The following is a 15,025-nucleotide window of genomic DNA, read 5'->3' as shown; positions in this document are numbered from 1 at the left end:
TCCTTTTCCTATTTGGAACCAGTCTGTTCCATGTCCAGTTCTAACTGTTGCTTCCTGACCTGCATATAGGTTTCTCAAGAGGCAGGTCAGGTGGTCTGGTATTCCCATCTCGTTCAGAATTTTCCACAGTTGATTGTGATCCACACAGTCAAAGTCTTTGGCATAGTCAAGAAAGCATAAATAGATGTTTTCTGGAACTCTCTTGCTTTTCTGATGATCTAGCGGATGTTGGCAATAGGATCTCTGGTTCCTCTGCCTTTTCTAAAACCAGCTTGAACATCAGGAAGTTCACGGTTCATGTATTGCTGAAGCCTGGCTTGGAGAATTTTGAATATTACTTTACTAGGGTGTGAGATGAGTGCAATTGTGCGGTAGTTTGAGCATTCTTTGGCATTGCCTTTCTTTGGTGTATTGCCTTTCTTTGCCTTACTTTTGCTGTATATACCCCCAATACTATCCTGAAAGTTAGTAGTTTTTGACCAGCAATAATCTGAGTATTTACAATTTTTAATGTATAGTTTTGATAAACAATGTATGTTTAACTTTGTACAATCCCCAGTTCTGACAATAAAAAGTGTTTTTTTTTTGCTGTTTTTATTCTAAAAAGCACTGCTGATTTTCAGCTTTTATCTTTTTTTAGGTTACAGTTCCTCTGAGTCATCTCATCAATGCCTTCCATTCACCGAAAAAGACACCCGTTTCTGTCAGTGCATCCATTTCTCAAAACCAGCATCGAGATGTAGTGTCTGAGCATGAGGCCCCCACCAATGAGGTAAGAGTTTTTACCCTGGATGTGTGAGAAAGCTTTTTTGGTTCAGTACATTGTAAACATGCCTGAAATAACTTTCTATGTTTAGGCATTTGTAGCAGGGTGATTTCTGTCTTCAGCTTAATCTCTGTAGGATTAAAGACATCTAATTCTGGCTTTGTTGTATGTGTAGAATATTACTTTGTCCTATTTTTAACATTTATCTTATAAAAAATTTTGTGTGGTAGTGTATTCGTATTCACTTCCTATGTTACTACTTGTGTGATACCGTTTAAGTATTCTTTAGTATTGCTTCAGTGGTAGCAGGGATCCCACAGTTAACTCCACAACTGCCCCACAAGTCTCAGGGAAGATAGAAGAGCAAGAAGTTATTATATGCTGCCTTATAGAAGCTTTCAGGGCAATTGAACAGTTGAAACACAGACACCTGAAAATGAAATGTATTAGCTATGAAACTGTGCTTTGAGTATTCAGAGAATTATAAAATCATTGTGGTCTGGTATATAGCAAATTGCCAATCTAGTAACTTGTGTTTACAAAACTTATTACTAGGATAGTTGCTTATAGCTCAGAATACATTTTTCATAGTAAACACTATAATATGTGGCTAAGATTCACAGAAGCCTCTTTAGCCTGTAAATGGCTTATATCCTTAGTCCTCATTTGAGGGACTGTGGCGGAGAACATTATATGTTGTTCATTTGCTAAGTCGTGTCCAACTCTGTGCAAACCGATGAACTGCAGCAAGCCAGACTTCTCTGTCCATCACTGTCTCCCTGAGTTTGCTCAGACTCATGTCCATTGAGTCAGTGATGCCATCCAACCACCTCATCCTCTGTTGCCCCCTTCTCTTACCCTCTATTTTTCCTAGCATCAGGGTCTTTTCCAGTGAGCCAATTCTTTGCATCGGGTGGCCAAAGTATTGGAGCTTCAGCTTCAGCGTCAATCCTTCCAATGAATACTCAGGATTGATTTCCTTTAGGATTGACTAGTTTGATCTCCTTGCTGTCCGAGGGACTCTCAAGAGGTCTTCTCCAGCACCACAGTTTGAAAGCATCAATTATTCAGTGCTCAGCCTTCATTACGGTCCAACTCTCAAATCCATACATGACTACCGGAAAAACCATTGCTTTGACTAGACGGACCTTTGTCGGCAAAGTGATGTCTCTGCTTTTCCTAACTCTGTCTAGGTTTGACATAGCTATTCTTCCAAGGAGCAAGCGTCTTTTAATTTTGTGGCTGCAGTCATCATCTGCATTGATTTTGGAGCTCAAGAAAATGAAATCTGACACTATTTCCATATTTGCTTTTGGTGGGAGTGGGATGAGGGGATGGTTGTGAGCTAAGTCTTGAAATACAGTTTTATGTAGGAGAAAAATTTGTCTTTATGTTTTCCTTTTATACTAGTGTCTTTCTATAGGTGGTCCATTCTTGTTTTTTGACACCCTTCTCAGTTACAGTCTAAGAGAGCTTTCCTAATGATATGACTGCATGTGTCAAAATTGGTACATGCAGCGCTATTATATTCATTTCAGAAATTTTGGAATATATTATGTAAGTGGGAGAAATTAATCTATGATCCTGCTTCTCCTTTTCTCCCTTGTGCTTTTATATTTTATAATCGTTGGATCATCTGTGTATGCAGATTAAGATTTTTCCTTCATCATTTAATAGTCTTATGAACTTGTTATACCATACATTAGTTTTTATGACTTCAGACTGTTCATTTTATGGTCTGTTGTTGGGTACTGTTTCCAATTTTTTCTGCTATAAACAACACTACTTGTACTTTCCATGGTACGAAATACTTGACTGTTTCATTAAGTGAAATGGCTAGATCAGTGGTGAGGTATATTTTAGCTTAAATAGTAACTAAATTCTAGAAGCCAAAGTTGAGCTTAAGACTGATGGTTTCAGATACAGAATTGGTGTCTGATCCTCGGGTTTACCCTCATTAGTCCTGTGGTTTATCACTGATTACTGCTTGCTATTTTTTCACAAACATTTCCATTTTTCTTAAGCATCCTTCCTCATCTCTACTCTCACCTCCTTTGTTCTGCCTTTGCTTTCATCAAGTCTTACTCATCCAAACATCCTCTTCACAATACAAGCAAAAAAACTTTCTTTTTAACTTCCTTCCAAGCTGTCTGACTTCTGTGCCTTTTGCTTTCAGACTTAAGAAAAAAGAAGTATTCTGAACTTAATTGTTGCTTTTATTTATACCATCTCCCATTGTAGTTTGGCTACTACTTTTACCATTTTATAGGCTTGGTGTATTTTGTTGATTTCCTTAGCAGTAAATACAGGCATTTAAAAAAATATGCAGCTTTTTCAACTTTTCCTTAAGAATATCCACTGTTTTCAAAGTACTCAGAAATTGAGTGATATTGCATTGATTTTTTTTTCCCCCTCTTTCTGTTTTGCTGGACTTCTTTTTATTGCCAGCCTTTTAAATAGTGGATGCATTTACCTGTAATCTAATTTTCATTCTCCACAGTCTCCCAGATTATCTATCTTAATGTTTATATATTTCTATATGCTGATAACTCCCAAATCTACCTTCAGCTCTATAAAGTATCTCTAAAGTTTTAAAATAGTCATCTGGTGACTTATTAAAATATCCTCTGGACAGACTTCAAACCTCAAAATAAAGATGTCTAAAACTGAACTACTTCTTCAGATTCCAGTGTATTTGATCTTAACAGTGGTTTTAGCACCTCTTTGTCAGTCTGGGTCCAACCAAGGGAAAGAGACCACATAGTCATTTGAACAGTGCAAGTTTAATATACAGAATAAATGTTTTTAGTTGAATATTTTAAAAATATTGGTCTTACAGGGGATTGGCATAACTAGGGATTGGCTAGTAATAAGTAAGGAGAACTCGAAATATATAGGACTTACAGATTCAAGGAGCAGCTAATACTCCCAGGATTGAGCTACCCACGAAGACTTCTCCACCCATGGGCTGAGGTTCTGAGGTTGTTGGAGAGGGTATGGCCTTGGCTCACTAAATGGCATAGAAGTCGCTGGTGCTGTGCAAGCTGAACCTGATGGAAATCTGCCACCTGGGTACCAGGAGAAGCTGTTTGTGGGAAAGCTGCCAAGTACTGTTGGCAACTGTGCACACAGGAGCCAGGCTTCAGAGAAGCTGAGGAGCCAGATGCTGGAGAAACCATGGGTGTTGCACCCAGGAGCCTGTTGAGTGACCATAATACATGGCCTGAACCAGGAACAGAAACTCCTCCTACGAAGTCTCTCCAGTGCCCTCTACTGACAACTTAATGTTCTAGCCAACAAAGGAAGACTATTTAAAGGGACCCAGATACATGATTGTGGAGCCAGAGAAAGGACCAAGAGGAGCTGAGAGACAGCAGATCGATAACCAGTGCATCCGTCCAGAATCCCCCTCCCTCATAATCCTGTACTTCACTGGTTTTTTCAAATGTCTGTTGTGTGCCACTTGGTATCTGCATCCCTCTTAGGGCTCAGTTCAGGTTCATGCCTTTTTTCTCTTGTTATATCAGCCTTCTTTTCTCCAGCTTATCATCTTTATCTTCTGTCTTCTTCCTCTAAAACAAAACTAATGATATTAGGTATAGAATTAAATTCAAACACAGCTGCTCACAATTTGACCATAGCCCTTCTTTCTAGTGCTTTCTTCAGTCACTGAACTTGACTGCATCTCAAACATTCCAGGCCCTCTCATGACTTTTTGTTTGTCCTCTTCCCCGAGGTTTCTTCCCCGAAGTTTCCGCATCATTTGTGAATTAAGTGTTAATTCTGGGAAACCTTATCTGACTTAGGAAATTGATTGTTCTGTGTTCTGTTACCACTTAAAAAAAAAAAACCTCTATAAGAGCAGTTACCATGTAGTATGGTAATTATCATACTCATATGTACTTTATTTCTCTTTGTGTTCCTAGGACCTGATAGCCAGTAAGTAAGGTGAATAATCTTCTTAGTTAAAAATCTGCATTTCTTTTTGTATTTTAAATAGACTTTTTGGTTTCCCTAATTTAGAAGATAAAATATCTTTATAGCTTTTAAATATTGTAGTCTTTCTGGTTCCATTATGATAATGTGCCTTATATTGTACAGTTTTTATTACCTTAAAAAGCACTTATTAAATATTTCATTCTGACTTTAACTGTCTTACTGTATATATTAGGCTATGTAGATGGCCAAGGCATGATCTTATGCATTGATCCATACTATCCTGTTGTGAAATCATCAGGATATATTTTATAATCATTTTCCTAATGAGGAAAGGAATTCTAAGAATGTGAAGGACTGGTTACAAAGCTTATAATTGACTAGCACCTGAACATCAATCCAGAGCCATGTAATCCAAGGATCTGACTACATCAGTCATAAGAAGTTGTTATTTTACTTGTTTTGTTTAGTTTTACTTCTCTTACTTGAAGTTTTCGCTTTTGGGACTTTAAATTGTTACTTGTCCTTAGTGGCTCCCTGTCTGCTCATTTGAACAAGAAAATAGCTCACTGCTATTTAATTTCTAGTTATTTCAGAACTGTTTTAAGGTGAAAGTATTCTCTTGACTGGTTTCCACACATCTTTTGCTTTGTTCAATGTCTCTCCTTACTAGGAGTTAGATATGGGTAATGTATAGAACCTTTTGGTTCAAATAAGAATCTCAGTATATGTTTATTGAATGGGCTTTTGTTTATGGTCATTAAAGCTCCATGGACTGCTAATACTATTGGGAGTATGATTTTTTTTTTTAAGCTTTGTCAGATCTCACACGGTTGACCTCAGTAAAGCTAGAACTAGAAAAATATGCATACCAATTTATTTTTTAAATATTTGAAGGAAAAGGGAATCAATACATTTGTTAGATTTTAAAAATTCACATTATTTTAGTTAATAAGTACTCTTTAAGTTAAATAGCTTGATGTGATTATGCTTACCTGAGCTAAACAACAAGGACCTACTATGTAATGTTTTGTAGTAACTTATGGTAGAAAATTATATATGTATATAATTCTATATATAGTAGAAAATTATGTGTGTATACATATATATATATATATATATATATATATATATATATATATATATATATATGGCTTCCCAGGTGGTGCTAGTGGTAAGGACTCCCCCTGCCAATGTAGGAAATGTAGCTGGTGCGGGTTTGATCTCTGTGTCAGGAAGAGCCCCAGAGAAGGAAATGTCAACCCACTCTAGTATTCTTGCCTGGGAAGTCCCATGGGGTGATAGACACAACTGAGCACACACACTTCACATATGTGTGTGTTTATGTGTATATATAACACATGAGTGTGTATATATATAACTGAAAAGATATGGGTTTGATCCCTGGGTCAGAAAGGTCCCCTGGAGAAGGAAATGGCAACCCACTCCTGTACTCTCGCCTGGAACGTCCCAGGGACAGAGGCGCCTAGTAGGCTACAGTTGATGGGGTCACAAAAGTGGGACATGACTTAGCGACCAAACAACAACGGAAACATTGTAAATCAACTATATGTCAATAAAAAGTTAAAAAATAATAATGCTTACATGGTTGACTCAATCTTTTACAGCCTGTACTTAACTTAAGGGACCTTGGATTATCTGAATTAAAAGTTGGACAGATTGATCAACTGGTAGACAGTCTACTTCCTGGATTTTATAAGGACAAAAATGTTTCTTCCCATTGGCATACATCTCATGTATCTGCACAGTCCTTCTTTGAAAATAAATATGGTAAGTTAATATAGTTTATGTTTCAATGAAAGTAAGCCATTTTAGTACTGTTGATAATTTAATAGATAACAAGGTTAGGGGGTTTCCCTGGTGGCTCAGATGGTAAAGAATCCACTTGCAGTGCGGGTGTGATCCATGGGTCAGGAAGATCCCCTGGAGAAGGGAATGGCAACCCACTCCAGTATTCTTGCCTAGAGAATTCCATGGACAGGAGCCTGGAGGGCTACAGTGTGTGGAGTTGCAAAGAATCGGACATGACTGAGCCACTTAGACTTTCATGTTACTTATTAACATACTTCTGGTTTCCAATGTTTCATCACATTGTAGACTAGTTTTGAAATTGTCTCTTGCAAATAACTTGTTTTGTTTTTTCTAATATTTGGTAAAATCATTTGTTTTATTTCATGATTTGATTGTTTGACAATTAGAAAGTTTAGTTTTTACAATTTCTTTCCAGGTTGCCTAGATATGTTTAGTACTTTACGTTCCTCTTGCTTGTACAGACAACATTCAAGAACTCTTAAAAGAATTTGTTCAGATCTTCAGTACTGGCCAGGTATGAAGCAACAATTATATTTATTTTGAAAAAAATAGATTTGTTTAATATATTCTGATTTGTCTTTCTTAGTGATATTAATGATTAGAAACATTCATTTTGTAGCTCACAGTAGGATCTGCAGAATATTTGGAAATAACTAGTGTCAAAGTTTTGGTTCTTAGTAGACATTTTCCTTGTGAAAATTTAAAATGAAAACTGAGTGTAATACTGTTTCATTCAGTTTTCATACAGTCTCGGGGTTTTAAAACGTTGAAATCAAGGACACGACGTCTGCAGTCCACCTCTGAAAGATTAGCAGAAACCCAGCACACAGCGCCATCATTTGTGAAGGTAATCAGACCTTTTTCGTTGTTGTTTGATAAAGCAGTACTTTTCAGAAAGAATGTTCAATATTGGATGTATGTTTTTGGCTAGTTGATTTTCTTTCATCTTTTCATTTAGGATAATGGATTAATATTCTATGCAATCATTATATCTCCAACATTTCTGGATTCCAAGCTTATTTTTCCACTAGCCTGTTAGACATCTTCCTTTGTTTTTTCCTCTGTCAATCTACACCTGCTTATGTATTCTTACGTTAATATGTAGCATCCATCCAGGCTAGAAACATTGTGGTTAACTATAATCTGTCCATCTTCTCTCACTTCCTGCATCCATAATTACTAAAATCCTATTGATCCAGCCTCTTAAATATTTCTTAAATCTGTCTTCATCCCCAGGTCCACTGCATAGACAGATGATGATTATTTAGTCTCCCTGCCTTCACTTTTGCTAGCTTTAGTCCAGTCTCCAGACTGCCATCTGCTGGACTGTCTAAAATGTAATAGTGTAATGGTTGTATTCCTCTGCTTTATTGTCAGATTTCTGCCATGGTACATAAAGCATTTCATCACTTGGCATTCTGCCTAACATTTTTCTGTTCTCATCTTTGAGTGTACCACCTCCTCTCTCCCTCTATCCTCTCCTCTCTTGGTGTTTTAAAGTCCTGTCAAACAAGACTGCTTATTGCTCTTAAGTACTAGAGGCTGTTGTTTTATCAGTTCAGTTGAGTTCATTTCAGTCTCTCAGTCGTGTCCGACTCTTTGTGACCCCATGTATCACAGCACGCCAGGCCTCCCTGTCCATCACCAACTCCCGGAGTTCACTCAGACTCTTGTCCATCGAGTCAGTGATGCTGTTCAGCCATCTCATCCTCGGTCGTCCCCTTCTTCCTTTCATGGCACTGTCAAATTGTTTATGCCCTGTGTTTCTATGGTTTAGTTATCCCATCCTCTGTAAGGTTTTTTCCTGACTTCTTAGACAGCATTTGTTTTACCACCATACCTAGTTCCTCTAATGTAATATCAAAATAACTTCAAAAACTTAGTTATTTGTGTATCTCTTCGCAGTAGACTGAAAATATTCCGATCATTGGTATTTACATCTTCAGAACTTAAACACGGTCAAGTATTAACATTTGAAAGGTGCTAAGTAAACATTTAATAAATGAGTGAGGTTTTACTTCCAGCAGGAATAAAGGAGTGTGACCTGTTGTAAGCTATCAAACCCTAAGTCAACTTGTGAACAGTTATTCAGTAGAGTTAGTGATTTACATAGTTTATATTCACTAACTGCTAGGAGTATATGGGCCAGTGTTAGTTTTCTGATCATTGGCTATTTATTGTTGAGTCTTAATTCTTCACATTGACAATAAAAATTTTAAATTGTAGAATTTTAATGAATTTTTTTGTGATTAGTTGTTATGTTTGGGGGGAATATTACCTGTAGTCAATGATACTGATGTGTTGTTTGTGTATTTAGGGGTTTCTTTTGCGGGACAGAGGATCAGACGTTGAGAGTTTGGATAAACTCATGAAAACCAAAAACATACCTGAAGCTCACCAAGATGCATTTAAAACTGGTTTTGCAGAAGGTTTCCTGAAAGCTCAAGCGCTAACACAAAAAACCAATGGCAAGTTGATTAGACACCATCCAAATCTGGAGAGGAATATCTGAAAGGAAATCATAGTCCTGCCTCTAAGTGATTATAATAACTTTTCTAACAATTATACAACTTTTTATTGGTTACATTTCCTTATGTTTGTATCTTAAGCTGTGTGGAAAGAGAATATGTCCTGGCACTTTCACTGTCTGAAGTGAACCTAAGTCAGTGATAGAAGTACAAGAGGCTTTGTGAAATTTTTAACATGTGCTGAAAGGCGATCATGGAGATTATGCAGAATATACCAGGCTCCGGAACTATGTGTTGTGAAATGTGATTACCACCAGTAACCTCATGTTTGCATTTCATTGAGCTATCATTTCTCATTGATAACATTTTATTTAAGGCTTTTTTCTTTTTCCTCCAGATTCTTTAAGAAGAACTCGCCTGATTGTTTTTATTCTGCTGGTAGTTGGCATTTATGGACTCTTAAAGAACCCATTTTTATCTGGTAGAGACTCTTTATATTTGACTTTCATTTTTTATATTTTTTATTTATATATTAAAATATATTTTATATTTGACTTGAAAAATCTTTTATATACTCATTTCTTTTCCTTAGTCTAAGACTTAGAGATAAGAAAACATTTATGTTTATAATTCCAGGGTCTAGGTCTTCAATCCAAATTTGAGACTTCTCAGATTGGGTTACTTTGAGATTGTTTTTTACATTGAGATAGAAAAATTTTAATCTCTTAAGATTATGTATCATCCACCTCGTCAGAGGACTTACTGTATTTGCATTGTCTTATGGATTATAAGAAAAATTCCTTCAGACACTGTATAAATTCAATTGTACTTTTTTAATGATATAAAATATTTTTTAAAGTTCCAAGGATTATTTTAGAGTAATAATTTTAAATTTACTTCTAGACGTGATTAATTCCCCAGATTTTTAGGAAATGATACTTAACCGATGATAAAATTCTAAGAACATGCAGAAGAATTTTCTAATAGCAATTCATAGTGAAAATAGTCATCTGTTTCAAAGGCACAGAAATATATTCAGTGTATTTAAAATTGACACACAGAAAATTACTTTAGGGCCCCAGGTTTTCTCAGTTTGCCAGTCTAAAATGAAATAATAATGTCAGATTTAAGTGGATCCAATTGATTTTTCCAGCTGTCATTCAGTGTTTATACTGTGTTTTCCCCTTTCTTTATGATGATTACCTTGAGAGGGGAAAAAAAATGATTTACAGTTAAGAACATTGATTGACCTAGATCAGAAATTATTCCTAGAACTTGATGTAGTCCCAGTCATTTTAAAAGTTACCAAACCTGAGATGAGCTTTTAACATCCAGGAATAGCCTCTTTTATATATAGATCTGCTTTCTCTTGTCTCTCTGTTTTTTTAAAAATTATTTCTTCTAAAAAAAGGAACTAGTGTATGGATTGATAGGTGGTATCAGCAGGGTGGTAGATTATTCTTTTGTGTTTCTTAATTGCACCCAATAGAGCTTGAGAACCATTGGTTTACATTTTTCTTATTAGATATAAGGAGAAGAGGAAAATTCTTAGTTTAAATTGGAAAGGCAAAGATGTCATTTTAATGAGAATCATTCATTCCTTGAACATTGTCTCAAAATCCAGAAGACCTAATTCCTACTCCTCGCGTTGTGGTCTTAGACATTTAGTTTTTCTGGACTTTCTTGCATCTGAAAAACAAGGTGGTTAGAATTTTATGAATCTGTCAAATATGTAAGCATTTTTTCTTGTCCCTTTAGTCCGCTTCCGGACAACAACGGGGCTTGATTCAGCTGTAGATCCTGTGCAGATGAAAAATGTCACCTTTGAACATGTTAAAGGAGTAAGTTAAAAAGTTTACCTTGGTTTCGTCAAACATTATGGTAATTGTATTTTTTATTAGAAAGGTTGAAATAATAGAAAATACATACATGGTCTATGCCTCCAGTTCTTGGCACAGAGCTCTTAAAACCCTTGTAATTTCTCAGGGGAGAAGAGCACTGGGAGTATCTTTTGTTCTACTGTTTGGTCCTTGACACCAGTTCCTGACACAGGGCTTCTGAGTTCCTTGGAATGTCTTGGGTAATGGCAGTGTCTTTTGTTCTTTTCTTTCCTTGTCCCCTTGACTACACAGCTTGTACCTTATGGGATCTTAGCTTCCCAACGAGGGACTGAACCCAGGCCCACAGCTGTGGATACATGGTGTCCTATCCACTGGACCGCCAGGGAAGTCCCAGTGTCTTTTGTTCTAATGAGGTGGCTATGAGTGGGCTCCTGGAGGGGGCCTGGTCACCAGAAAGGTCAAGCTGTGGTTAGAATCTTGGAACTTCTACCTCTACTCTCTGTTCTCCAGAGAGGGGAGAGGGGTTGGAAAGGAGTTAATAATTGATTATGCCTATGTGAGTACACTCCCATTAAAATCCCAACAGGTTGGGGTTTGGAGGAGTTTTTAGTTAGTGGACACATAGAGGCGTGAGGAGAGTAGCATTTTCAGAGAGGAAATGGAGGGCCTGTACCCCTTCCTGTGTCCCTTACCTACCTCTCTTCCTTCTGGCTGTTCTAGGGTATATCCTTTCATAATAAGGCAATAGTACCTAACCTGGTTTCCTGAGTTCTATGAGCTGCTCTACCAAATTAAGCCCAAGGAGGGATTCTGGGAATCTCCAATTTATAGCCAATTGGCAGAAGCACAGATGACAATCTAGATGTGGGATTGACATCTGAGGGTGTGTGGGAGGCGGGGAGGGGTAAGTCTTGTGGGACTTTGGCCCATCAGTATGTTTTCTGTTCGCCCCTTCCCAAGTACTTTTTTATCACTGCCCAATGTAAATGAGTTTTCTCACTGAGTTATTAAAAGTTGTGTGATATGAGGTTGTAGGTTGGCTATAAATATATTATTATGTGAGGGTAATTTAAAATAAATATGTGAAAGTATACATACAAAAAAGGTATTCTTCATTTACACTGGTAGCCAACATTTTTAAATTGAAGTCGCACCCATGAAAAAATTTCCAGTGTTTGTTGAAAATCGAATTCTGGAACACCAGGTTGTATTCTTTGGCAGAGCCATGTTGTGGTTGTCTTTAAAGGGACTGTTGCTTTCCAGTTCAGCACATTTCCACCAGTGCTGTTCTCCATCTGCCCTTCTTCACTCATTTATTGATACCATTTTGCCACTAGGAATTTGCATTTGTGACTACTGCTTATATGCTGACTAGGAAAATTGCTCACTGTTTCTAATAGATAGCTTTCTTAATCCTTATCAGTGTTTTAAAGATGATCTAATATTCTGATTGTAATTTTTGTTGGCCAGATTGGATTTTTTTTTTGCTAGGGATCTCAATTCTGTAAGATATTATATTTGGGGAATTAAATCTTTAAAAATTTTTTTACCACAACTATTTATAAAGCAGTACACTATAGCTTAATTTTAGTCACTATCCTTTGGCATTTGTTAGGAACTAAATTGTTTATATTCTAGTAGTAATTCCAATGGCACCCCACTCCAGTACTCTTGCCTGGGAAATCCCATGGATGGAGGAGCCTGGTGGGCTGCAGTCAGTGGGGTCGCAAAGAGTCCGACATGACTGAGCGACTTCACTTTCACTTTTCACTTTGATGCATTGGAGAAGGAAATGGCAACCCACTCCAGTGTTCTTGCCTGGAGAATCCCAGGGACAGGGGAGCCTGGTGGGCTGCCGTCTGTGGGGTCGCACAGAGTCGGACACGACTGAAGCGACTTAGCAGCAGCAGCAGCAGCAGCAGCAGTAATTCCTTATAATAAAAATGACTTCATAACTAGTCACAAATTAATGTTATAACTTAAACACAAACTCACTTACCGTTAATATGTAGTAAGTCCAGATAGTTTGCCCTTGAAGCTTACAACCAGGTCAAAAAAAGTTTTAGATTTGAAACATATTAGGCAACTCTATATTAAATGCCACTGAGACATTTAACTAGAATTTTGAATGTAACAGGTGTTTTTTTTTTTTTTTTTTTTTTTAACCAAAGGAGGCAATTGGAAAGGGGTTTCATTGGGATATGTAAGGAGATTTCATGTATCTGGTACTGAGGGTCAGGAGAAAACCCTTTATGTGAATATTTCTAAAGGGGCCTTTTTGTATACTTTCACTGAAACAAAAAGCCAAATTAATATCAGGTTAAATTTACAATATTCAAAGAGGGTGTCTTGGTAAGATAATTAATATTTTAAATTATTTGGTAAATTGTATCACTTCAGGTGGAGGAAGCTAAACAGGAATTACAGGAAGTTGTTGAATTTTTGAAAAATCCACAAAAATTTACTGTTCTTGGAGGTAAACTTCCAAAAGGTAAGGTATCTTCGCTTTCCCATGACTTGACAAAACACTGTAATATATCACTAATTTAACTTTTCTCACATTTACCTGATGAAAGTTTATTAGTAATTCTTAATTGCTATTTTACAAGTGCTCATTCTGAACATACTATTTTGTTATCTTTTTTCTTTGATAATCTAAAAGTTTGTTATTTCAAACTTTTAAGTAAATTGCAACAATAAATAGTACAAAGAATTCCCTCCATGGTTTTAACTCAGGCTCAAAAATTTTTTTAACATTTTGTTCTATTTGTTAATTGATTTTCTTTACATTTTTAAAAAACCATTTGCAAGTAAATTATAAATGTCATGCTCTTTTGCCCCTAAATACCTCATCATGTGTTGCCTAAGAATTAAGGATATTCTCTTTATTACAATTTCAGTACAGTTATTGAAATCAGGAAATTTAACATAGATCCAAAACTGTTATCTAATCCAAAGTCATATTCAGATATTTATCCCAATGTGTAAATAGTATTTAAATAATACAGGAAAATTAGTTACGAAGCAGGTCCTGAAGTGAATCATTTATAGAGACAAATATGTTTGACTATGTTTGAAAATATTGATCATTGGTCTGCCTTCAACCACAGCACTATATTTATTAATTCGTAATTATTTAAGTTCTTATCAGATTGTGTTTTTATTTTTTAATTTGAACCATTCTTGTTTATTTTTTTCCTTTAGGAATTCTTTTAGTTGGACCACCGGGAACAGGAAAGACACTTCTTGCCCGAGCTGTTGCTGGAGAAGCTGATGTTCCTTTTTATTATGCTTCTGGATCAGAATTTGATGAGATGTTTGTGGGTGTGGGAGCCAGCCGTATAAGAAATCTTTTTAGTAGGTCTAGAGGATCTTTCATATAGTAATAATTTGTCTTAATGTTAGGAAAAGAGGGTTTCTTAAACTCTGTCTTTGCTTCTTGTTTCTGATTTGATAGTTGGTTGAAATAGCCATTGTAGGATGCTAATCTCAGGTAACTTAGTGTGTGGGCTAAAATAAAACTACTACTTTTCTTTCCAATTAGTCAGAAGAGTTTGTGGAATCACTAGGTTGCTGGATGAAGCTGGGGTCTGTTGAAAACCTGTGGTTTCGTTTGTTTTGTTTTTTTTTTTTTGTATGTTTTGTTTTCACCTTATTTATCAATTCTGTAGTATATATTTAAAAATTATTTGCCTCAAATCTGACTGTATATGGTTTGTACAACTAGGAAGAATGAATGCTCAGTGTTATAATTTTTTTTCATTTGAGACTACTCTTCTTAGAGCAGTTAAGAAGGACCTTCTTTTATGTATTTGCTCCCTAATGAGTGTCTTTTATTGGCTTTTTAATTATCTTACAGGTTGTTAAATATTTATACAATTTTATTTTAAAGGTGTTGATTTTATTAAACTTACTTGAATCTTTTCTGTCTTTAGGAGAAGCAAAAGCAAATGCCCCTTGTGTTATATTTATTGATGAATTGGATTCTGTTGGTGGGAAGCGAATTGAATCTCCAATGCATCCATATTCACGGCAGACTATAAATCAACTTCTGGCTGAAATGGATGGGTAATTGAATCTTCTGTCTTGAGAATTTGGTGATGTATTTAGTAGCATTTTAGAGATAGGAAAAATTTTAAGTTAATAGGCAACAGAATATCCTATCTGCAAGGAGTAAAGAC

At 36.2% G+C, this 15,025-nt stretch overlaps 1 protein-coding gene across 2 annotated transcripts in view; it reads left to right on the top strand.

The window, feature by feature from the left end:
• Window positions 1–15,025, top strand: part of YME1L1 (YME1 like 1 ATPase) — a 30,697-nt gene that overhangs the window by 6,399 nt on the left and 9,273 nt on the right. The window contains exons 2-11 of one of the 2 annotated variants that reach the window (XM_068987502.1): window positions 641–772; window positions 6,331–6,493; window positions 6,951–7,049; window positions 7,273–7,382; window positions 8,853–9,003; window positions 9,401–9,484; window positions 10,762–10,844; window positions 13,245–13,335; window positions 14,049–14,201; window positions 14,780–14,912. In XM_068987502.1, the coding sequence (XP_068843603.1) occupies window positions 641–772; window positions 6,331–6,493; window positions 6,951–7,049; window positions 7,273–7,382; window positions 8,853–9,003; window positions 9,401–9,484; window positions 10,762–10,844; window positions 13,245–13,335; window positions 14,049–14,201; window positions 14,780–14,912 (1,199 nt within the window). The remainder of the gene's footprint in view (window positions 1–640; window positions 773–6,330; window positions 6,494–6,950; window positions 7,050–7,272; window positions 7,383–8,852; window positions 9,004–9,400; window positions 9,485–10,761; window positions 10,845–13,244; window positions 13,336–14,048; window positions 14,202–14,779; window positions 14,913–15,025) is intronic. The other variant, XM_068987503.1, reaches the window with a different exon arrangement.

The sequence above is a fragment of the Capricornis sumatraensis genome, chromosome 15 (genome assembly GCF_032405125.1).
Source record: "Capricornis sumatraensis isolate serow.1 chromosome 15, serow.2, whole genome shotgun sequence".
Classification (NCBI taxonomy): domain Eukaryota; kingdom Metazoa; phylum Chordata; class Mammalia; order Artiodactyla; family Bovidae; genus Capricornis; species Capricornis sumatraensis.
This window is presented reverse-complemented; position numbering and strand designations above follow the sequence as displayed.